The sequence below is a fragment of the Melospiza georgiana genome, chromosome 4 (assembly GCF_028018845.1).
Source record: "Melospiza georgiana isolate bMelGeo1 chromosome 4, bMelGeo1.pri, whole genome shotgun sequence".
In the NCBI taxonomy this organism is placed as follows: domain Eukaryota; kingdom Metazoa; phylum Chordata; class Aves; order Passeriformes; family Passerellidae; genus Melospiza; species Melospiza georgiana.
This window is the reverse complement of record NC_080433.1, coordinates 73883113-73909038: the sequence shown is the minus strand read 5'-3', so window position 1 is coordinate 73909038 and position 25926 is coordinate 73883113. Positions and strand designations below refer to the sequence as shown.

Below are 25926 nucleotides of genomic sequence, written 5' to 3'. Positions count from 1 at the left end.
CTTCAGAGGTACAGACTGAGCCCCTTTCCCACAGAATTAACCCGAAAGAGGAGGGCTGGTCTGCAGTGCCTGTGGTGGGAGTGCAGGGTCCTCAGAGTGAACTCTGTTCCTGCAGATCTATTGCCTAAATCAGCCCTCACTGAATGCAGCCCGGTTCAGTTTATTTGCTCCACAGATAATCACACACAGTGGAATAGGTCATGGAAACCACAACTTTGCTTTCTACCTTCAGGTACAGGTGGTGTGGACCCAAAATGAATACAAATATGGATGCTTTGTATAAAACCCAGTCCCAGAAGTTAAGAGACACATTAAGGTTTTGCTTAGAAGTCTATAACCATGTGCAGCTCCTTAATCCTCTCTGACAATCACACTCCCAGTAACCACCTGCTCTGAGCAATGTGCTCACCTCCAGTGCAAACCTCACAACGCCTCATTTGACAAGGCACAGTGGCAATAACAGCACTGCTGGATGCAAATTCAAGTATATTAAAATATATCTCTGTGTCACTTTATCCAGGGCTGGTTATCCCTCCTTCAGAAACAGTTGTGGGTAAATAAATATTTACAAACCCTCTCTGGGTCTTTTTTTCCTACAGCAGCATCTCTCAAAGGACTCTCCAGTACAATCATTATAATTTTCTGTATTTTTATGCCCTTGGATTTTAAATAGCAATGTGACAGCACATAGTTTTGGGGTTTTTTACAGGAAAATTGTATAGGTAAACTACATCTTGAAATGCTTCTGAATGTCTTTGGAACAAATTTTTTTACTGGGTTTGCTCCTGTGCCAGGTGTGCAGTGGTGGAAAGGCCCTCCTGAGCTAGGGCTGGGACAGAAAGGTACACATGATTTCACATTCTTCTCTGTTTTGTCAGTGCTTGTAAGCAGATATTTCACTACATCTTTCTGGTTAATGAAGGCAATTTTAAGACATAGGAAGGTTGATAATTGGTAAAAACAACCTGTTGTATCTGTATATTGTTTTCTTAACACATTAGGGAAAACCTCAAGCAGACTTTTTTATGACTTGGAGATATCTTTAATAATTTTGTTCTGACTCAGCAAGACCTTATCAGAACTCAAAAAGGGTTAGTTCACCAAAAAAAGAGAGAGGGCTTACAAGTTCCTACAAAAATACATTAGTAATATCAGTTTGGGTTCCTAGAAGACACAACTTTAAAGAGAAAGAAACTGAGCTGAAATGATATTGCTTTTCTATTTCTGGAGCTAATAAACTGATTCCTGACTGGCTAATGTGTGACTGAAGTGTTATTCATTGAAGGGATTGGATTATCATTGTAGCAAATGGAGAAGCTGTGATAGAATTATATTATGGTACAAAATTTATTTAATAACAACTCATCTTTCATTTCAAAACAAAACCATTTAAAATTTATAGACTTCAGGGCAACTATTGCTCATTTCACTGACTGGAGTTGGATTAATAGCTGAAAGATGCGTGTTTAAGTGAGGGGACAAAACAACAGAAATAAAGACTGTGCACCATGAAAAGAACGAAGCAATGCCAAAAGCTCATTTTTTGTGTAACTCAGATCATCTCAGCATTGCACGGTGATGTTGAGCCCTCACCCAGGAGAGTGTCAGGAGGAGGGGCAGAGGCAGCAGGCAGAGCCCTGTGCTGGCTGCTGTGCCCCCTGTCCCGAGCAGGGAGATGCAGCTCCCTCCAGGCAGGCACAGCCACATCCCGAGGCTCGGAGCAGGGACCTCCCTGCTCCAGGAAAAACTTCCTGGGGGTGAGAGAGGTGTGGAAAAAGTGGTAAAAAAGAAATAATATTTCTGCAGTTTCATTGCAGTCACCTCATGCAGAGTTCTCTTGAATGAGGAGCATTACAATTATGCTTTAATAATACAGCACTCAAAGCACACAGACCATAACACAATATTAGTTTGGAGAGCCCAGCAGAATACCATGGCTGCTGTCTTAAAAAAGCAACTATCTTAAAAAAGCTACTATCTTAAAAAAAGCAATCTGCACTGACAGCTGCCTGTGCTGTCTGCCCTGTTCTCAACTTCAGGTGGAGCAATAAGGAAGATAGAGGGACTTTTTAGGATGGGTCTTGAAGATCTCACAATATGCAAGCCTCAGCGAACAAATAATACTTGATGACTGCCAAACCTTAGGCAACTACAGATCTGAAGAAGATTTTCTGTGACTTAGAAACGTATCTAATAATTTCATTCTGACTCAGCATGACATAATCAGAACTTAAAAAGGGATCATTCATTAAAAAAAGAAAAATTAGAGAGAGTTTGTAACTCCCTACTGGAATATTCAAAAGCTCTTACTCTACCTTTAGACCTCCACAACACGCCTGCTTTTCCTTGGATGCAGAAGATTCGGATTTGAATGAAGATCGGTCCACGGGCAAGACTGTGTTGTTTGAGAAAAAGCGAGTATTTTCCTTGGATGAAACCTCCATGATGGTATCCTCTGCCTCTAAAGCAGAAAACATGGAGAACACTTTAAAAGGGCATCCCATTAGCTCAGCCTCAAAAGCTCATCATGTGACAGCAACACCCCGCTGGACTGTTTTCCCAACAACAGCAATTACCAAACTTTACAACAGAATCTGACCAGTGCACTGGATGTTTAATTATGGAAATTTGCAATCCACTTGCCTATAATAATGGAGATTAAATCATACTCAGCAAACAGCCATCATCTTCGCTCTCTGGCCATCATCAATGTGATTTCATTAAGCATTTGGCCAAGCATTGCCAGCGGACTGAACAAGGCTCATTAACATTTTAAATTACATTTCTGAAGGCTACATGTAAATTCATGTTTCTGGATGTGACCAGGTCTGCAGAGATTTCTCAGCACTGATCTCTGAATTTCCCATATATCTGGGACATGAAGTAATTAGATCAAAGGAAATCTATCCCCCTTAATGAGGCACTTGAATTGTTTTAGATGGAAACATTAGCTCTAATCGTCTGATTTCAGCTAATGAGTTACACAAGAATAAAGAGGTTTAGTTCCCTTTACCATTTTACATAGAGTCTTAGGGCTCAGTGGTCAATTGTTTCAGGGAAAATGTGAATTTAATTCTTTGCAGGTAAATACAAAGAAGTAAAGAAAAACTAAATACTGCAATTTGAAAACAAAAGGTATCAGCAATTCTTAAATCTCTAGTTACATACTGCACTACTTTGTTCTTAATTTCAATCTCTAAATCAGATCTGAAAATATTTATGAAATCAGCTTCTGTGTTCACTTTTAGGCAGTCCTATATTTTACAGAATTGCTGCCTGAAAATATGAATAGGAAAAGTTCCTGTTCTCTCATGTTTGCCTGAAGAAACATCTCACATAAGTTAAAATATGTATGGTTTTATGTCTATACCTCTGGATGCATGTGTTTTCATGGCTTCCCAAATAGGCACCTGTTTTACCAGAAATACAGGTGAAAATAACAGAAGTATATCTTTAGAGGCTAATATCTGCTCATAGGCTCTGTTCTTATATCAACAAGACAAAAGGACTTTGCTTCTGACACCACAATTTTCACCAAGATCTGTCCATCGTTTGAAATAAGAGCTGTGACTACATATAAGAGAAATGTTTGCATTTCACACTGTCCTTACAGGAACTCTAATATCTTTCCTTATCAACACTAAGGAGTATAGAGGTTTTTTTGCAATAGAAAAATAAATTTTTTGTGCTTGCTGAACACTTATTGCACCTATTCCTGGTCTGCTTCTGATTTTCTTGATGTATTGGGAAAAGTCCCACTCTTGAACCTGAACCCCACTTTTGACCCTGTACAATGGGGAAAACCAGCATGTACCTCACAGCATAAATCCTTTTATGACAATCACATGAGGTGTGCTGCCATGGAAGCACATCAAATAGCCTCTACTGTAAGGTTTGAAATGCTCTGCATATTTACAGCAAATTTGGAATGAAAAAACCCCAAAACCTGGAAAAGGAAAACATATGAAACACAGCTCAATGAAATGTCCTTATTTATGAGCAAAGCATCTTCCAGCTAGAGAAGATGGCAAAAGTGTAGAGGGTCTCCTCCATTGCATCACACATCCAGGATTGGTCAGAACACCAAAAAATTGCTGTGGTGGAATATGATAAACTGATGTTTGACAGCAGCATGCAAGCTGGTGTTCCACTGAGCTGAAACAAATCTCAAATGGATAGCAGAGCTGAAGCAACACTTCTGCTCACGTTATTACAGCAGAAAAATTGTTAAATTTTATTGTCTGACTGTCAAATTGAAGAATGCAAGGAAGGCCTGATATCCATGCAGGTTTTACTATATGCCCAGGTATATATATAGATATCTACAGGTTTAATATATCCCCAGGAAATCTATATAAATATCTACAGATTTAATATATCCCCAGCTGCTCTTGAGGCATGGCTTTAAGGACCTTTGCAGTTTCCAGAGCCACCTGCAGCCATGTATCTCAGAGCATCAGACTGGTTGCCCTGACAATGCCTCTGATGGAAGATTTAACACAAGGCAGAGCACAGAGAAATGTGCCCAGCTGAACCCCAGCCAGCTGCACTGTTGGTTTTCATCTCTTTGGTGCAACCAGAACACACAGGACTGATTCACTGTAATCACAGATTTGCCCTCAAATTCTTTTGGCACCGTTGTTGTTACAGTGGGACTATTCCTAATAGACTCAATTTCAGTGGGAGGTGAGGGACATCTCTGGTTCTATCCAAGGATGGTCTCAGGTTGTCACCATACCATAATTCTTTGGTGACATAGAAAATGAGGACAGAGAATGTCTAAACACTTCCTTTCCAAACATGGCAGGAATGCCAGAAAAAGGTAACCAGAGAATCATAGAATTGTTTAGGCTGGAAAAGACCCCTGAGATCATTGGGTCCATCTGTAGATCCAGCACTGAGAGTCCACCACTAAACCCTGTCCTGTCCCTGAGTGACCCATCCACCCACCTCTCCAATGACAAACCAGCAGTCCATCAAATTTCTCTTCTTCTATAAAAGAATGCAATTCAATGAGTTATTTACAGAAAGTGTGTGAGAAAGTTCGTTACAAGGATGTAAACATCAGAAGGCTTAGAAAATCTTAAAAAATCTTAAAAAAGTTAGGGTGACACACTGCAGCACTCCAGCTGTGCTTCACCTCAGCTGTGTGAACAGCTGAGAGACACTGCCTGGTGGGTGACGCTGCCTGCAGGACAGCTGCTGGCCATGCTCACACCTTGTCCCTGACTCTTCTGGGCCCACAGCTGGGGCTCAGAGCCCTCCTTCCACGCCTGCCTCCAGCTGTGGGGCTGTGGGAGCCCCCCTGCTCTCCATCCCCCCAGAAGCCCTCCCAGGGGCTCACCTGTGGCACAGCCTGGTGGCACTCACGTCCCGAGGGCTGGCATGGGCACCTGTGCCGAGGGTCAGCTCCAGGGACAGCCCTGTCCCTGAGCACAGGCTGGGACACCTCCAGGAGTGCCCCTTCCCTCATGCAGAGTGCAGGAGTGAGAGAGAGAACATCCTTCCCCCTCTGGGAGCTCCTCCACCCTGCAGTAAGCCTCCTTAGCCTTCGGCACAGGAGCTGCCCTTGCTGCACTGGCTGGACACACAGACAGCTCACCCATGAGCCCAGCTGACAGGCATCCTCTGTGAAAAGTCGGGCAGCAAAGAGAAGAAGAAAAGCCAAATCTTACCTGGCAGCAGGAATCCCCAGAGATGGTGCCCACCAGTTTTCATAGGTAAGCTTCCTCTGCTGCTCATGCAAACCCACACTTGCATGCACAGAAAGGGGAAAAACTGGAGGGGAGAACCTCCTCTCAGAAATGACCCTTTCTGTGGGTGTGCATCTTATTCTGGAGGTAGAGAGAGGAAGAGCATGCAGGTGGGGGAACTTGTTTTGTCTCTTGTTTTGCCTGAGCATTTGCTCTTTGTTTGCCCCCCATCCTCCTCCCCCACCTGCTCAGGTTTTTCTCCCTCTGTCCCCTCCTATCAGTTCCAGGACAGCAAAGGGGCCCTGGTGGGAAGCATGAGGAGCACCTAAACAGCTCCCAGGGGTAGTTTTCTTTACAAGTTGCTGTAAGTTTGAGGAGGCACGTGACAAAGCTTTGTGGAGAGAAAAAAACCAAAAAAACCAAAACTCTGATCTTATTAATTGCTTAATTCCAGGAAACAGAAGAATTCAAGGGGGAATGGGCTTGGGGAAAAAAAAAAAAAAGAAAAATGGGGAGTGTGTGAAAGATAGGCTTGAGGGTGGACAAGAGATTCACAAAAACTTATCCAGTCCCTGGTCCTTCCTGTTCTGCCCTGATGCCCAAAATCCACACGGCAATGTCCCTGTCAACATGAAAAAAAACCCAACAAAAACAACAGAGGGAAAAGACCCATTAAGGGGGAGGACAGAATGTATGGCAGAGTCAGTGAAGTCCTTTACCAGAAGGAAAGGAAAAGAAAGTTTTGAAGACTTCATTCCCACCCAGAGTTTTTCCTGCCACAAGGTCATGGCTGCTGAAATATTAATTTTAAAGTTTAGGTAAAGGTGAGGAATGTGACTAGCTCCCTCTGTAGTTTGTTGAGCTGAGAGAGGCTGTAAATCCTGTCTTCTGCTGCCCTGTAGGCTTTGATTATACAAACAGAAAAGGTATTAAAGTTAAAAATTCTTCTTCCTTTTCCCCTCTTATTCCCTCCCACCCTCGGCAGTACAGCAGGTTCCCATGGCAGCTAAAACCTCACTTACACAGCCAAACACAGAGTAGGCTTTTGCTTTCCTAGATTTAATACAAATTATTATCCTTCCCTTCATTATTTCTCCATTTTGGGCTCTTAATGTGTCTGGAATTTAATTACACTACACCTAATTCACATTTTGTACTTTAAAGTATCTCGTATCCTTCTTTGGTTTTGAAACTTGGAAATCTATTTTCCCCTTTTCTAAGAGATATCAGGGTGCGTACTAGTCCACAGTAATTAGTGATTAGGAGACTTAGTGATTATGAGCTCTTTCAGCCTTTTGAGGAGACCAGCTTCCAGGCCATTTCCTTCCATCATTAGGAAAACTGAGTTTGCACAATACAGGACCTGTGCTAGTTTGGCATGACCTTTAATCTTCATTGCTGACCTTTCATTGCTGACCTTGCTGCTTTGAAAGATTTCTGACACAGATTCCAGACATTCTGCCACTGGTAACCTTTACCACACTGTCCTTTAAAATAAGTGAAGTTTCACTATCAAATTCCTAAATTTGTGATAAAAATCCTCCTAAATTATGCTACAAATGGTATTGATAAGCACCACAGCCTTGTCCTCCATACTCCCAGAAAAATACTTACAGACTGGTTTAATGTCCTTTAGAAAGCAGCAGTGCTTTGAAAGGCCCACAAGATTTAGTGCAATTGTCTCATATTTTCTGGATTTTTAGTTCATCGTAAAACCTCAGTATCAGGTTTTTACCACAGCTGGTCTTTTACTGAAATTTTGTTACAGAGTTGTCTCTGACTTCTTTATAGGTGGTGGTATCTTAACTGGAACTCCCCAAAACCACTTGGGGCAGGTATTTCCCATTATGAAAATTTTCTTACACCTCCAGAAGAATGTCACCCTTCCTTTATGAACTAATTATAGCAGTTCCTCAGAGATTACTTATGTCCTCTGCAATGCGTTTCAAGATGCTCAGAGTAAATGAACACCAGATCCTCCCTAAAATTCAGTAAATTAATCTGACAGAAAGTCTCATCCAGGTAAGAATTTCTTGGTTTTCCAGGCCTTGCAGGCCATGGATGTCCCATGGAAAGGCAATGCTGTATATCACCCAGCACAATTCACCACCAAGGACTGAGACATGAGAAACAAATCACTGCCAATTATAACACTGGACATGACACCCCTTGCTTGTCACTTTTCAGTGCCTCCCACAGCACAATGACACAAAACCCACTGGAAGCTTGCTAGACAATGAAACAGACAAGCAAGGTTTTGCTTTCCTATAGTCCTAAAAGAAATTGCCTGCTTATTATATCTATTCTGTAATTGGAACAAAACCTTTAAAGCAGCTAGAGGACAAAGAAGCAGACTGAAGCTTGTTCCTTGAAGTCTGTTTTCTTTGCATTCCTACTTTGTATTAGCAGCAGGAAATTAGAAGCCAGACCACCTTCATTTCTAAAGCACAGGTTAAATTAATTATACTTAAAAAGCCTTGTCTAGCCAGAGTGAATGGCTGTGACAAGCAAATCTTCATACACAGGCCCAGCATTACACTGACAGCACAGCAGCTTTAGGGCCAGCCTTTGGAAGCATGAAATGTTTTCCTTCCTAAAAGACATTTAACAAAAAAAAAGTATTCCAACAGAATTCCAATAGAATTCCAACAGAAGGAAAAGACTGTTTAAAAACACAAACAAAAACATATAAATATCACCTTAAATCTGAATTCAAGTGATTCCTACAGTCCAACAGAGAATACATTTGCAACCCTTAATACTGTGCAGCAAAGCAAAGTTACTTATAAACCCTTGGTGGAATGAGTCTTCAACGACTCTCATTGAAACTTGCCCAAATGCTCCTTTAATATTTTAATTGTGCTGATGTAAATGCTCCAATCCTGAGCAACAAATACTGTAAATGTGCAGCTTGCAGTCAATGAGAGGTAGAAAGAGGGAAGATATTTGCAGTTTAATAATAAGGCATCCTAGTTTCACTGCCTGTAAAATTTTAATTGCTTTAGTTATGCTACTCTACTGCTATGGATTATTAATTTCTCAACGTTAATTTTCCTCTTCTTTTTGTTGCCAGTCCTAGGAACAGGCTTGGTAAGAATATAAAGGAGTAGGAACCCCACTGCCAGAACAAACCTTGGGTACCCATTCCACACAAAGAACCAGAGACAAATTATACCTAAATAATAAATTTGGCTTTTAGAAACTCTGGGGGAATTTCAGACTTTGGGACTTTCTTGTCCAACTCAAGACTTCCAGATCTATCCTCAAAGAATAGTTTTCTTACCTAAGGACAGCAAAGGAATAGAAGAACGTTCCAATTATATTTTGGACTTGTCTAACTTCTTGTTATTAGGATATGCAAAGATCCTTCTGAATAGTCTCTTTACTCTGAGGCGTTCATCAAATCATTCTTGATATTTACATTTTCAGCCCCTTGCATGAGACTTAAGGAAGAAAAATTTTCAAAAATAGGAGTGGCAGTGAAGGCCTTTCTTTACTGCACCCTGACCACAGAACAGCATCACCTCCTCTGTGCATGCCCTCTGTTCTGGGTACCTGAGGCAACTTCTATAAGTGTGGTCAATAGCTTTACATTACCTTGCAAGCACTTGCAGAAGGTGACTGATCAGATAAAAATGGCTCCGAGGTTTTCCTTCCTGAATGGTTAATAAAAAAAACCCCAAAAACAAACAAGCAAAGAACCAAGAAAAAACCCCAACCAACTCCCCCTGCCCTGCCCCTGCAGTCAAATGGCAGAGTCAGCCAGGTTTTAAGGAGACATTTGAACAGAATTACTATGTTTTTTTATACAGCACCACACTTTGCAGAGGGCCCTGTGAGACCCGTTTCTGAGGGAGTGCAACAAACAGGCTGAATGAGAAATCCAGTAATGTGACATTCTTCAGTGCAGGAAGCATTTGCACCCACTGGAGCTTTGGGGAGAATTTCTGTGTATAAAGATGTAATAAGTGAAATTGGAACTTGTCCAGCTACCAGAGATTAATACCATTAATATTAAAAATAGTCCCATAGCACTTTCCTTAATGAAGATAAGTTATTTGAAGTGGGTTTAAACCCAAAGATTTTGCCTAGAAAAGTAGAGAGAAGGTACCAAGAACTGAGCAGAAGAGCTGATTCAACACTGAAGGTGTTGATTTTATAGAATATGATGTGTTTATCAAGAACAGTAACAAACAATCACCACCTGCAAGGGACTGAGAAGGGAAGTAATTTATCAGCAATAAAAGGCACATTAACTGAAGCCATTGTGCAGGTCAAACAGGAACCTTCTGCTGTGTATTTCCTGGCTGAAGACAAGCAGGTGCTGCAGCAACCTTTCATCTGTAGCCGACTTCCAAACCATTCTGCCTGTGTGTATCCCAGGTTGTGCAGTGATGACAGCTGGCAATCCACATTGGGTGTGACACAAACCATCAGAATTTTCAGTTTAACTTGAAACTTGCATGTTTCCTCGTGAATTAATGCAAGGTTCCTGTCGCCTCTGGCAGTGAAGATGTTGAATGAAATAGTTTTGACAACTTCCACTGCAGCACACCAGGTCTACGGGAATCCAGTGTGGAGTGGTTAAAAATTCCCCTTTGGATGGTGAGAGGTGGCAACTCCAGAGCTACAGACCCAGCAGCCAGGGTCGCCCCTGCACGTTACCCTGCTGTCCAAGTTGTTTCTTTTCCACCCCTGCAATAACCACTGACAATATCTGGGGAGCCCGTGGGGGCATGAGGCTGGTTTCCACAGGACTTTGGTGAGATAACTGAACACACATTGAAAGGAAGCACGGCCAAACGAAGCCCCAGTAGCTCTCTGAGAGTTGTGTTTGCAGGGAAACACTTCAAGCGCTTTTAGGGAACTAGATGTGCCCAGCAATTAAGGTAATTTGAGCACCTGGAAAATGCAACATTTAATTGAGCTGAGAGGGGCTGCGCTCATGGTCTCCTTTATGCTTTAGCAGAGCCCCAGGAGAGGCAGGCTCATGTGTGGCCTCATTAGCAGATTCACTGCTCCTGCCCTGTTTTATTGCTCAGCTCTTCCCATGGGAACCTCTCGCTGTTTGAGGAGCTCCAGAGAGAGTTTGGGGATTTTCAGACAAGAGCGTTCCCTACCTTGGTAGCCCCTGCTCTTTGTGATGAGAAGTGGTGAGGCAAAAGTTTCTCTTTGCTACTCCAGTTGCATTCCTCTCTGTGAATTTAACATCCATTAATTACATGTTCTTGAGATAAGAAGTGTTTGGGACAGACCAGCTGCTGGCTTAGAAGCAGTTCCCTTGGAATAGGTAGAAACAAATTTTACTTTCCTCCTGGCAATGATTCTGATTTGTATCTTCCTAATCACTGCCTGGTGCAAATTTCCTTCCAATTTTTTTCCATTCAGAATTTTAGTCAGAGGACAAATAAACTGGGGGGCATTTGAAAACTGACAGCTAGATACGTAGTAGATATTCTTGAGGATTTTGGAAGCTGTTAATTTTTCACTTATAAGAAAAGAGACTTTGAAGACATGGTTGATCTAGATAGTTTTTATGCAACCATTTCAAATCAATTAGCTGACGAGCTTCCAAGTCTTTGATGAAAGTAGGTAATAAAACTTTAAAAATGGGTAAAATTTTTGACAGCTGTGAGATACTTTTTTTGAAATTATAAACAGTGAGCAAATAAGGTAGCTAGATGTCAATTCTAGCCCACATAAAAGACTAGTAAAATTTTACACTGAAAAATGACAGCACACTTATCAATATAATGGCAAGAAAATGGATTTCACTCACTGATGTCCCACTTTAACAGATTACTGCTATAATTAATGAGGGAAAATGCTAAAGTAACACATTTCATTTTCTCTGGAAGCATTAGTCACTGTGCATTGCTGAATGCTGCCCTGTAATACTGACCACATCCAGTCCAAATTAATTGGATTGAGTAGTACACTGATGATGGATGCTGAAATACTGGTTAGCATTAAAGAAGAATGGTTATAATGAGGCTTTCCACAGATTGGTTGAGTCACAAAGGATTTAACATGGGATTTATTAGCAATCTGAAGCAAAGTGAAGAATTCTGCAGGTAAAAGTCTCAGGAAATCAGATACCAATAAACATGAGCTTGGGTCACTAACACACACCAAGCAGGGCTGGCAGCTAAAATGATAATTCAATATATACAAGCTTTCACTGGATTTGTATCAGAGTCTAAAGAGGGTACAAGTCATTTGTAGTCTGACAGTTAAAGCTGGGCACCGAAAGCAATTTTGTTCAATAAAGGAAGAAGAAACACAGGATACCACAGAATTATATTTATGTTGTACATTTGTCTTCACATTGCAACATCCACATTGTTCATTTTGTGACAAGTATTTCTAATAATTTTGAATACATATTTACTGTATAATACATTTTACCAAGAGGCACTTCCAGTAATTCTGGCAAAAAGGAGCTTCATTATAGTGTCTAACTTACAAAACAGTAAAAATAAATAATGTTTATCTAAAAGATTTTTTTTTCCTGTACAGAATCTATTTTGTACAAAACATTTATCAGCCATTAACTAAATCACTTAACAAATACTTGTGAAGAGAATATATTAAGTATTGCTACATGTATCGAGTGCAAGATACTAGTGAAAGGAAAAGAATTATTCTGTTTATGAAAATCACCTAAAAATACAAGGCCTTGTTCCTGAAGTGTTTAGAAAGGAGAAGCTTGGTTACAACAATATTGACAATATATAAATATAAATTAACGTATGTAGTACTTAGTGAAAAGAACACTGTGTTAAAAACTGGCGTGTACAAATCCTAAACAAGATGGCACTTCTCTGCATTGCCACTTTGGCTGGCAGTTATTTTTTAAAATATTGCTTCAAAAGAACTATAAAGGTACACAAAACCCTTTGTCAAATAGAGCCGTATAAAATTACACTCCCCCCATCTTTTTCTCACCTTTTGAAGTGAAAAAAAATAATCAAGGAGGGATTGAATTTGTAGTACACGAGTGATTTGTGGAAACCTGCTACTATAGCTGAGTCTGAATAAGCATCATTAAAGAAACTTTGCCCCAAGGTCCCAGACCAGGAGCCAACCCTCACAGGACAGGATGTAAGATCACCAATTTCTCAGTGTTTCCTGAAATTAAAAAAAAAAAAAAAGTCTAGCCCGTTGTCAAATTTAAAATAAAAAAATTATATAATTTGGCCTTCAAATCTGGTGGGGTCAAGTGCTTCAACTATATTGGCACACCCAAGATTTTAATTCAGAAAGGGTTGTAATCTTGCTAGGTTAATTTCTTGATTACCAAAATTATTAATTTTTTCAATCACATCTACATGATATACATACTTCCATATCGTTACCCAGACAGGCCAAACTGCATTGGAAAAGGATTAGTTTTGGAAGGTATTTGTTCCACAACTGGAGGCAAAGGTGGAAAAATGTGTTTTTGTTGGAAAATATCCTGGATGTTGTTCTATCAAAAGCACTAAAAAGAAAAAAAAACTGCCACCCATCAGTGAGAATGTGAATCTGTTAAACAAACGTAACCCACAGAATGAATCACTGCTTTTTGAAAAGTGAACTTAAATTACTTTCCATCATGCAAACATCTGATATTGATTATTCAAGAGAAGAAGACTTAAGTTTAGAAAAGTAATGATCAAAAGTACGCTGACATGGTTGAAATATTAAAGATACCATCAACACCACAGAGCAGTTATTAACGTTGGCTTTGATCTTTTGGGACACCACCTGCAGTACTCTATCAAGGTTTACAAACACTTACAAATCAACATTTTGCATTCAAATACAGGTTTTTGTTGTGTTTCAGGATCAGGCAGGAATTTTGGGAAGGAAAGTCAGCTTTAACAGATTTTAGCAGCCTTTCTACCTAAAGCAGTATGTACAGACATGGCCAACCCCTCCCTGCTTTCTCTCTGACCAGATCACAGAGCTTTTTTATTTTTAATTCTTTTTTAGGAAAGCATTGAGTGAAAATGACTAGGGTCAGAGGAGGAAAATGAAAACCACCACCAAAACCTCCCATTTCCTTTAAATAAATACTTAAAAGCAAAGAGCAGTTGCTAATTTACATCAATTGTTTCTAAGCATTTGCTGCAGTACAGGAAGACAGCATTGAAAACTGAGCTATTATTTGATCTCATTTCTATGGTTTTGCCTCAGGACAAGAGAATTCAGCCATAAAAGGACACATGGCTTGTGGCAAAGTCCTGTGTACCTGCTCTTATGCTTCCACACAGAAAACAGGAATATCTGGGTTTCCCCAATTAAATCACTTCTTTTTGCACACCTGCAGGTTTCAGTGGTGCTGCCCAGAGCACAGAGGCTCCCTCTGGCATCCAGGGCAGAACAATTCTCCTCTGCTGCCCCCTTCCCACATCTCAGACATCCTGCACACACAGTTTTGGGAACAAGAAACCACTGGCACAGACTGGCAACCTCAAAAGCTCAAATGAAATATTCTTTTTTTTCCCCCTCCACTTGCACAAAGCAAAGTTTTCCTAGATTAAGGAGAATTAAACAACTTCAGTCAAAAATTCTTTTTGATTTACTACACCCTTCAGCTTGACAGACACACCCAAGGCCAGCTGGTTTTACCTGAACTCACAGCAGTTTTACAGGAGCAAGCACTGGGGGGAATGTCTGTACACCTCAGTGACACTGGCAGAGTTTCAGACTGCACAGTGCTTACCATTTCATTTTTACCAAAGAACTATTGTTAACTAGCTCAAGATCCTGCCTTTTGTGCCTTTTGTCAGTGTGAAAATGAACTCTGCAGAAATACACCAGCACTGTTCTTCCCCCTAGGCTCCTGAGGAGTTTGTCCTCAGGGCTCACTCAGGTGACATCTGCATCCTGCTGAGGTGGTGGGATGCATTTTTCATCAAAAGAACACCTGCCTGCCAGGAAAATCCCACTAATGGCCTCTGAATAAATCATAATTAGGTTTTAAATGGAGAATAATTCTCACACTGCTCCCTCCAAGCTGGGACTCAATATCTACCACAGCAGGGGCTAAACCCTGCTTTGATTTACCTGCACAGGAATGTTGTTTTGCTAGAACAAAGTGATGAAATTCAAAGAAAAATCTATCAGAATAAATTGCTCTGGAAAGAACTGGTGCTATTTTGCTGTAAATCAAAGTTTGACTCCAATAATCAATAATTTTGCAAGCTCTTCCAATGTTTCTTAAGACAGTTCTCACCTAATTTCTATGATTCTTTCATCTGCTCAAAATCACTTAACATGCATTATTCTCCACGATCCTTGGATGTTCTTACTTGTTGATTCACTGAAGAATAGGGGAAAAAAAGACTCTCCTGCTCTAATTAATGGGAATAATTGTCTTCTCTTTAACACCGCCATCCTTTTGACTAATACTGCAACATCAAGCAGATATTAACCTCCCAGAAACTCTATGTTACTCCATTTCAGCAGGACTACATTTGCTTTTGAAAGAAAAGGAAAATAAATTTTGTTTTACAAAGTCTGGTTGATAATGGACTATGATTTTATTTGCTCCTTCCCGCAGAATGCAGGTTTCACTTCCCTCCTGCCTGTGTACAGCCCCATCCACCCAAGGACTGATTTCCCCAGCTCTGAGCTGCCAGGGAGGAACTCTCAAGTTCTAAGGCCAGCAGAGAGGTGAATTCTTCATTCTGGCAATGTGTTTCTCCCTAATCTTCTGCCCACTAGGCCATGGAATGCCTAGAAACTTCTCCTCCTTAAATTGAACCTTTCCTTCCATCCATGATGGAAGGATGGAACATCTCAGTGGAGGCAGGACTTACACAGACTTTGCACAAGAACTTCATTAACAACCAGCACCAGCACAGAGCTTTTGCTGCGTAAAACTCATGGCTAAGCTTTCCAAAATGCTTAGGGTTTGTTTTGAAAACTGACAAAATTCTCTAGGATTCCAAGTCCAGGTTGCTGACAGCTCCCCCACACCCACTCAGCTCTCAGATCTGTGTGGATGCCCACACAGAGTCCTTGGAGGCTCTGATGCTCAATTTGGCAAGATCCTTGCCTTCTTCACACTGCATTCTACTTCCCAGGGCATTTCTGAAGAAAGACTGGGCCAGAATTTCAGAAAGAAAAAATTCTATCAAAAAAGCAGACAGAAATTTAGATTTTTTTAAAGAAAACAAATGAATTTTATGTCAAGTGGAATCCATAGAATGGGACTGGGGAGGGAAATTTGCTTAGATGCCAAATGGTACCTTTAAAGGCATCAATTTGAACTTTTGTAGCCCTAATTTTCTTCCAGATTCAGACCACCAGGATCTTAAGAAATTCTAACAGTGGTACACTAATGGTAAAGACCTAAATCCATCTTTAGGCTGATAATGATGCAGAGAGAAGTTCACACATGATGTCAGAATAAAAACTGATGAGAACTATCCTGGAATTATTACCAAAAGCATTCTCAAGTCACATCTTCCCTAGGAACCATTTCCTGCCATAACATGACCATGTTTGCCATGAGAACCAGCATCCTGAATGATGTCACATTTGGTGACACACAGCTCTGTGTAAAAGATTTCATTCACAGATGAAGGCCATCCAAAATCCTGCCAAAACCACAGCAAAATCCCTTTTCCCTAGATTGCTGCAACTCACTTCTGATGCACAGCTTGCAACATCTCATCAAACACCATCTTCCTACTGGAGGGAGTAGATGATTTTCAGAGACAAGTGTCAAAATGCTCTGCACATTAAATAAGCTAAAAACAACTCAAGATTTTAGAATTAGAGCATAAATATAGAGCAAACTACGGCCCTTTGAGCATGGTGGAAACTATTGTTTTTAGACACACCATTTTTGGTTTCTTAAAAGCTAATGTCTCATATTCCCTCCCCAAAAAGTTAATTAAATAGTTAGGGGCTTTCACACTCTCTACTTCCATGTGTTCCCTCTGCAACATAAGTGTAAGGAGACAAGTTTTATTCCATGGTAAACACCACGTGGCCATCAACAAAAGTGCCAATATAAGGACAAAAGTGTTTACATGTGATTGCTAGATGACATAGAGTCCTTTTGTCACTGCACTGGGAGCTGCAAGCACTGCAAGAGCATTTCTAGACTAGAAGGGAAGAGGATCAAATACCAAGTGCCATTAAAGTGGGAAAAACAAAATATCCAAATGGAAAAAACAATCTAGTCTTTCTCCTCTTGTTTTTAAAGAACAGAAAACTAAAATACTTTGGGTTTGCCCCTGCAAAACACCATTTAAATTGGGGTTGCTTTCTTTATGTTCTGTATATTTTATGTACCAGGAATTCATATCAACATTATAAACATACCACCTAAAACAAGAGCATTTTTCTGATTGAATACAATTAATTTTCTTTTATTTAGTTTTTCTTCCTAAAATATTTCTTAGGCTGTGGATTATTTGGTGCTTGCAACACCAAAGGACTACACAAAGTAAAAAACTCCTGCCTCCAAAAGGCTGCTTAACTGCAGGTAAAAATCTTTTGCCTCCTTTGGACTAGAAAATATTAAAAAGCCCCCTAAATTTCCTGCTTCATTATCTATGAACCCCAAAGCAAAAAGAAAAAAAAGTTTTTCACGTTCTTGACATAAAATCTCTCTGGTATTTTCTGTTATATCTACGCCAACCTGGAGATTTCCTGATCATTGCCTGCCAGACATGCACTTCAAAGACTGAGAATCAGATTCATAAGGAGGGACCACCTGCAGAAATTGGATTACTAACTATTTGAAGTGGGAAAAAAATGTCACCTCTTACCAAGCTGAGCACTCGCAGCCACTTCAGCTTCTTCAGTGGAATTTCTTTCTAGTTTAGGTAAAAACAACAATCATTTTCATTTTAAGTCTGTCAGCAATTTCTTCACCATAAAGGTCCAGCTCAGTGACTGCTCCCACGAACAGGCTGGGGTAGCAATGCTGTATCAGTTTCTAACAGCTGCCTTGGCAATGCAGAAAAACAACCAAAAATGATGACTAGAAAAATATAATGGTTTCATTTCAGCACATTTTTAGATAACTTTTCTTAGTTACTCTTAGTTCTTCCAACCCTGTGTATGCCAGTTTAGAGGAATATATAAAACCCTACTTACAGGATTTGGCCACATTCTTGAATGCTTCTTCATAATTTTACCAACTGGGCACCCACTAACACTTGCAGCAATAGGTTTTTTTTCCTCTTCCAGCAAAAGCAATATAAACCTCAGTATTAAAATCCAATTGCAGTGATTATGCACTGAAAATTGAGAAAGAAGTGCTTGGAGTTGGGACAATTTAAAGCATCCCGGTAAATTTAATTTAAAGGACAGAATGAGGCATAATAAAACCTTCTCATACTATAAGGTATGCATTTCACTTGCACAAGAAAAGCCCAAATAATATGATCAAAGTGACAGAAGAGATGTGAAAAAAACACAAGCTGGAATTGGTGGAGACTTGTTGAGAACTTGGAGACAACTTTTTTGTTTTGAATGAATTCTGCTATGTCCTTTCCCTTTAAAACAGCAATGCAATTTGGATCTTTGCTTTCCTGCTTTCACTGGAAAACACTTCCTGACTATTCCTGCTGGTAAGAGCATTCAGAACCTGCCCCAGTCACTCTGCTGAAAGACAAACATTTCTACTGCTAAGAGTAGGGCAGGGCAATATCAGAAAAATGCAACAGCAAAAACCCCAAATCCTCTTTTGAGCAGACAGAAACACAAAGCAAGAAGGAACTCTGAAGTGATAACACACCTGTGATTGCCTTTGATAGAGAATGTTTTCCAACATTTTGGGGAGTTGCCAACAGGATCATGAAATTTGGTGAATGTGTTACAATAGCAAAAAGTGATGGGTGTAATGCCAGAAATTTAATACAGAAAGGATTTCTACAAACTCTGCCTTTCACAAGGAATCTTACTCTCACAAGCAACCCTCTTCTTGGTGATGGGCTGCAGAATCAAACTAGGAAAAGCATACATAGTCAAAGGAGTTCTGAGAGATACTGAAGTTTATATATATAACTCTTTCTATGGGAACAAATCTCTAAACTGTGGGGTACTGCTTGCTGCTGCCAGTCCCCAAAGCATTAATATTTTAAAGCCTTGATCCTGTAGACTGCTGGTTTCCCAGAAGGGTCTATACAGATTATTCAAGACTTTATTTGTGGGGTTTGGAAATAGCTACACTGTATAAAAATGCTTTTGTATTTATTTTTTTAAAAATTATCTTTACAAAACAACTTTTCCCTTTTTTTCTTTTTCTTTTTTTTTTTTTTTCTTAAAGATATCATTATCTACAGGAACCCATAAAAATTTTTCCATATTTACATCTAGATAGCTAATCATTGACAAATATATCATGAAATAAAATATTGAAAGTGAATATCCAACCTTTTAAATAGACATTTGGCTCACAGCATACACAACAGAGAAAACAAATGAATAGAACAACAACAACAAATAAAAGATCTGCTGTTCTTACAGGCATGATCTTTTTCTTTCTGTTAAAAAAAAAAAAGAAGAAAGAAGAAAGGAAAAATATATTGGTGGGATCAAACATGCTGCTCCTAAGCAGAATGCCAGCAGCAAACTGGCACTGAAACCCCGAGTTCTGTGAAGCCCATGGGAGCAGATCCTGGGACACCGCATGCCAGCCCACCAGGACTGGCACCTGTACCCAAGCAGCTCCTCATGCACCTTTACCTTCTTCCCATGGCCCCCACGCTCCCCTTCCTTTGTCCCCCAGCAGTTTAGCTTTGTTCTCAATGCCACATTTGGTGGTGGATGCCCAGAGGCAGGGTGAGGGCAGGACAGGACAGCGTGCCCATACCCGTGGGCGGCCCCGCAGCACGTTCACCCTGCAGAGCACGGGCAGGGCCAGCCTTCTGCAGGGCACAGGCTGCCTAGCCAGGCACTGCCCCTCTGCAAACAGCCCTCCTGGCACATCCCTGTCACCAGCAGTCCTGGAGCTGCCCAGGAGGAGGAGGATGAGGAGGTGATGCCAGCACAGCTGGTAGGGCCAGAGCAGCGCCTGGGCTGCTGCTGAACGGAGGCTGCCCGCAGCTGGAGTGCAAACTGGGACTGGAGGGAAAGCAAAGCTCCTCAAAATTGTTCCCTTGCAGGCACAAATTCTCTAAAATTCTGGCCTTCTGTTTGTTGTGGTATGCTGGGACATGTGCTACAGCTAGTGTGGTAAGAACTCAGAGCATGCTGTATTTCCTCACATCCACTCACACTTGCAAACACCCCCTCACTCACACATGTGTTGGCAGGATACATCAGCATTCATGTAAAGCTTTGGAACTTTTATCCCTCAGCATTAAGAGCAAAAAAGCCACTTAACTGGTACCTTACTGTTAACTGCAAATGTGCTTCAGAAGCAGCATTTCCTCAGATAACTTTCTCCTGTAAATATCACAGTGACCATAATATATCATTAAATGTAATTTGCTGAAGTGTGCAGCCAATAACCCTGGCTATATATATATATATATAAATATATATATATATTTATATAATTCCACCCACCCCCAAATCTCTTCAAAGAAAGTCTGTAAAGCCGGTGTTGCAGTGTGAAAGCTTCCTTGAGCATAGGAGTTTAAACAATGTACCTCACCATAAAAAGGAAAGAGAAACAAATGAAACAGCTGTAGGCGCATTATCCCATACTTCTACAGTGTTGTGTCTAAATGCTGTGCTGGCTTGAGAAAGAGTCTGTGCACGAGTCAATCTGTCATAAAATACTGCTGTAAATATTGTCATTGGTTTGGTTCTACAGTTGTGTTCTCCTCTTCATCCTTCTTGGCCTTGCCTTTCTCCTCCTCCTCCTCCCTGATGGCCTGGATTTGTTCTGAAGATTGGTGCAGTGGGGATTGCTCCGTGCCTTGCTTCTCTGACCCAGCTAACCTCTCCTCATCCTCAATCACCTTCTGCCACATCTTGTGGTTCTGAAGCAGGTGCTGAGTGATCTGACAGTAGATTTTCCTCCTCTTGAACTTCTTCTTTCCTGTAAAACACCATGTGACATTAATGTGCTGGTTTCTACTGGAGAAGGAAAAGCGACTGAAGGCATAGGAAGCAGACAGAGTGTGCTATGACAGATTTTTAAACCCCAACATTTGAACAGTATTAAAATTCAGAAAGGTGTGCCTCTCCAGATCTTGGGGAAAGTTTCCTGTACAGTTTTTTCCCCGACTTCATCCTATGCCAAGGCTGCATGTTGTGCCTGACTCAGCTGCTTACAGAGGTATCTCGTCTTTGAATGATTATTGCATAAAACACATTGCTGAGCTGTTTCTGCTCATTTTATATCAAGTTCTTAAAGACTCTGATTAACATATATTAAACACACATTCAATTCTATGCCCTCCTCACCCCCAACAGATCCCTGCTGATTGTCCTAGGGGAAAAAAATTGTGATTTTTTTTTTTTCCTGTATTCCATTTTCAAATTTATCCATTGCTCCCCCATCACAGTGGAGGTGACCTTAAAGCCTAAGCACAACGTTGCTCTGGCAGCAGCCTGAGTACTAAAGAAGCACCCATACAGCCAAATACTACCACAGGAGCTTGCTTCTTTTTGCTTTTGAAGCACCAGGCCCCTGCTCTCAGCCTATGAAGTGTTTTTGTCCCTGGTGGTTCTCACGGCTCCTGACACACACTAAAAGTCTGAAGAGGGTTTTTTTCCTGTCAATATAGTCTGTCCAACACAGATTCTTAACTCCTTAGCAGTACAAAGTTTGAAAAATTTTCCTGGTCATTAGCAGTGACAATGGCCATCACAGAACTGAAGTAATAGCCCCTCCAAAGACAACTGCTGCTTTTTCTTTAAAGGAGGTGACGTAGAGGAATGTTTTGTACCAGATAAATTTGCGTGAATTAGTACTTGCAGGTTGCCTGAAGTATGTCTGTGTCAGGATCCAAAATGTTTAGCCCTTGAAGCTTTTGAACTGGAAACAAAGAGCTTTTCACTGAGCACAGACCAAATCCCATTCAATCCTTCATTAGAAAGCCCTTGGTTCCCTGTAGGAAACCTTCAGGTTTAGCACTAATAAGAAGCCCCTCTGCTGCCAATGCTACAGCAGGACATTCTCTCCTGGGTTTCCCAGGTGACCCCACATCTTGCTGCTCTCTGCAGACACTTGCTGTGGAGTTAAAATTTGTCTGAATCTTTAAAGACTGAGTCTGTTTAATTCTTATACTTGCATAAGACCTTCAGGGCAAGTGTATGCCCTTGTACAGTAAAAAAATTACTTATGGCTACTTCAAGGTTATAACTCTTAAATTGATCTCAACTTCTTCAGTGAATTATCAGGACCTAGATGAAGTGTTTCCTGCCCCAATTATATTTCTATCTGCCTAAAAGGCATTTTCATCAAAAGATCTTTACCAACATCTATACCAGTCTTAAAAGTGTGTGCATCTGACATCTCAACCTTTTACTGTTTCATTTGAGAAAGTTTAGAAAGTCCAAAATTGGGTTGGTCACAGGCACACACTTTTAAGGAACTGTGAGGCCCCTACACTGACACAAAAGATGTCACACAATCCTGAGTAAGGTCCACACAGCCACAGGAAATTCAGGGGACCTGAAGACAACAATTTGCCACACATTAGAATGATGGAGAAGAGGAGCACCCCCCATTTGGTATGAAGGAAATAGAAAGAACTTGTGGAATATTTCAAAACTTCTGATACTTTAATTTTTAAAGCTTTGAAAACCAAAGTCTAAAATGCTATAGTATTAGGGTGCTATAACAAGGTAAAGAAGAAAACAGAAGATAATTAAAATCAGTCTGTTTGCAATGTGAAAAGGGTTAATAATGATCAGTGCTTTTAACCTGAAAACAGCATTATTTGACTCCACTAATGGTGATACAGAAGATAAGTGAATAGAGACATTAAATGAAAAGAAACCAAGGATTTCAAAGTCAGGTTAGAGACATGGATATATGAGAACATCCTTCATATTTTTTTTTTAGTACAGCTGTATCAGTTTCAGGCTTTGGGGTCTGTGTTAATTCAGCTTCATGCATTTCCTCCTAGCAGGCACTTCCAGAAAGGCCAATCTGCCACAAACACGTGGCTCTGCCTGTTACAGAATTGATAGATCATAAAGTGCTAAATTAACCCATGGGGGTGACATTACTTGATGTGTATTGTTCTCTAAGAGATTTTTTTTGTTCATGTGGAAGTGCTAAACCTAAAATATGTGCAAAGGGGTGTGTGTGTGTGTGTGTTTGTGTGTGTGAAAAATACCATGATTTCTTAAATAAAAACTGTTTACCACTGAATCTTACTAGAGATAAAAGATTAATTCTGCACATCAGGAGACACAGATTTTTAAGTTCCACATCCAAATGTGACTTACTGCACTCACTAAATCTTTCTCAGCTTTCCCAACAGAAAACAGGGATGATACCCAGGCAGGGCATGAAAGAACATGTGTGGGAAAGAGCAGAAAAAGTGAGGCTGTTGAGGGAAAAAAATATTGGTATTTCATGAGTGCACTTTAGGCTGCTGTTTCCTAAAACTTCTGGATACAGGGGAGAGAGAGAAAGATGACTGAGAGGAGGGAAATAAAGGAACAGCAGTAGAAAATTCAGCGGGAGAAAGAACATGAAAGGAAGAAAAAGGTAAAGCAGGATTAAACTGATTTAAGGAAGAGGTCTACAGCTGCAGTAATTTCTCTTAAAAATCACTTCCCACAAGTGCCTGAAATCTCCTTTCAAGGTAAAAACTTTCATCTCAGTACAGCAAATATTGGCAGTGTTGCCTTTCTAGAGAAGAACATGAACTTTAGTTACTGGTTAGCCAAATGATGCAGCTCCCAGCACACAACACAGCAATGCTCAGTGCCAATTCTCTTCCCCCTCTTCTCCATGTTACCTTGAGAGATGTGCATTAAAATGATTCCATTGTCAAAAACTCCTTTACTCCATGAGCATTTCAGATCCTCATTCTATTATTCCCATTTGTCATGTTAACTCATGGAAATGATGAGTGTTTTCCTTGAAAAATCTTCTCCCAAACATCCTTTTTTCAACTGAAATTCTTGCAATCTATCAATACCAGACCTGAAAGACCCTAGAAAGCACTCATGCACAGATGACCCACCACCAGAAACCCCAGCTAAGGCAGAACTAAGTGATGGATCTGAACCACATTGGTGCTGAAACCATGAAGCATCTCCATTCACAATGTAAGTGGCTACAGCTCCTCCAAGGACAGCCAAGGACATCAAGGACTCACTGTCAATTTGGAGGCGGCCCACGCTGAACCTGGCCAGCTCACAGCCTCTGCTTAGTGCTTTGGTCACTCCATGGAACTTGTTTTGTTGGAAAATGGAAGTCGAGCACTTACTGGATTCAGCGTTTTCACAAGTTTCCATTTCTGCTGTTTCCTCCTCCTCCTGCTCATCAGTGTCTCCTGACTCATCAGTCTCTTCTATCCACTTTCCTGGCATCAGCCCTGCTGAGTCATAGGAGTTGCAGAGTGGTCCCACGATGTGGGTGATGAAGGACTCCTGCAGGTGTGCCAGCTGGGGAGCAGAGCGGTCCATGAAAGGGCTGATGGGCAGCCCCAGGCTGGCCTCTTCATCACCCTGCAGATGAAAAAGAGCCGTCATTCCTCACAGCTAAATGAAACAAAACCATGCCACAAAAAGGAGCAAAGCATATCCAGCCAATTAAAAATGCTGAAAGGACAACATCTGTTGTATTTGAGGGGCACGCCGTGGCAGGAAGGAATGATGAATCTGACTCCATGTTCTCAGAAGGCTAATTTATTATTTTATGATACTATATTATACTAAAGAATACTTTACTAAGCTATACTAAAGAATACAGAAAGGATACTTACAGAAGATAATAAAAAAAGATAAAATAATGAAGATAATAATGAAAGTTCGCGACTCTTTCCAGAGCCCTGACACAGCTTGACCCTGATTGGCCAATGAGTCAAAACAATTCACATGAAACCAATGAAACAATCACCTGTGGGTAAACAATCTCCCAACACATTCCTAAGGAGCAAAAGACAGGAGAAGCAAATCAGATAATTATTGTTTTTCTTTTTCTCTGAGGCTTATCAGCTTCCAGGAGAAAAATCCTGGGCAAAGGGAATTTTTCCAGAAAATGTGAATGCCACACCAGCCCGGCACTTCCATCGTGACAGTGCCATCATGTCAAATGGGCACAGTCACAGCTCTTTTCTTGTAGGAGCTGATCCCAACCCACTACTAATAATGTGAATTTAACAAGGATGAATTTAACAATGACTCTGCAGGAGGATGCCCCTAGTCCTGAACTTTACACAATGTGAAAACTTGAAAATTGTTATTTCATTTCTTTCTTCACACTATTATTTTAAAAATCCCTTCTGACGGTGTGATTGTTAGTTCACAGCAACCTTGTTTACAGGGAATAAGACAACTTCTACAAGACAGGGCTATCTCACCAGACTAGCTTTGTTATTGATTTCATCCTTATTAAAAGTAACCTGGAGATATCCTTTTGGCTTTGGGTCATAAATATTTGTTTCCTGTGACTATTAGAATGATTCCAATTAAAGCAATGTATGGCATTCATTTGCTCAAAACCAGTAAATCTTTCCCACAAAGCTTTTTTGGGGGAGAGAGGGAGGCATGAGGTTTTTTCTCTCTCTTCACATGATGTTAAATAAAGTAAAGCTTCATTGCAGAGTCAAATCTAATATACTCAACTCCCTACCAGAGCAAAGCTTCTGGTGATATCAGCGAGTTCTCAGCTGAGCAGACATGACCAGACCAGATGCCATCTCCCCCCCAAAAATACCTCCAAAAAATCTAATCCCCAAAAATACCTCCCCAAAAATCTAACCTCCCTAATCAAGCCTGATATCTAACTGATTTCTGTAATACAATACAGAGTTCTATATTATGGGACACCTGTTAGCTTTTAGAGATGCATTTTCAGTTTCCATTTTGTTTGCTTATATTTATCTCCTTGTAATGTAAATTTTTCAAAAGTAATGGTCTTCACAGCTGATCAACACTCTATTTGTATCTATTGGTGAAGGCCAAAAAATGAGAGCTAAATTTTGGAGTATGTACAGCAAATATCTCATTTCCTTGTGTTTTCTTTGCTTTATTTTATAATAACGAATGCTGAAATGTTATGTGCTATCATTAAAAACAAAATATTTGTGTTGGCAAAACACTGAAACATGCCATCCATTCTTGAAATAGCAAGCACATTAAG

General features: G+C 40.5%; 2 protein-coding genes across 7 annotated transcripts in view; both read right to left on the bottom strand.

Annotated features, from left to right (window-relative positions):
* The window catches only part of SLCO1C1 (solute carrier organic anion transporter family member 1C1), a 33064-nt gene extending 27236 nt beyond the window's left edge, over positions 1–5828 (bottom strand). For 3 of the 5 annotated variants that reach the window (XM_058022301.1, XM_058022299.1, XM_058022303.1), the window contains exons 1-2: positions 5676–5828; positions 2316–2461 (exon numbers count right to left, since the gene is read on the bottom strand). In XM_058022301.1, the coding sequence (XP_057878284.1) occupies positions 2316–2461; positions 5676–5760 (231 nt within the window). In that variant the 5' untranslated portion in view covers positions 5761–5828. Of the gene's footprint in view, positions 1–2315; positions 2462–5344; positions 5474–5675 lie in introns of those variants that run through there. The other 2 variants (XM_058022304.1, XM_058022300.1) reach the window with 2 other exon arrangements.
* A 5874-nt stretch (positions 5829–11702) lies between these two features.
* Positions 11703–25926, bottom strand: part of PDE3A (phosphodiesterase 3A) — a 212156-nt gene continuing 197932 nt past the window's right edge. For both annotated transcript variants that reach the window (XM_058022183.1, XM_058022184.1), the window contains 2 exons: positions 24050–24290; positions 11703–20694 (listed from right to left, as the gene is read on the bottom strand). In XM_058022183.1, the coding sequence (XP_057878166.1) occupies positions 20447–20694; positions 24050–24290 (489 nt within the window). In that variant the 3' untranslated portion in view covers positions 11703–20446. The remainder of the gene's footprint in view (positions 20695–24049; positions 24291–25926) is intronic.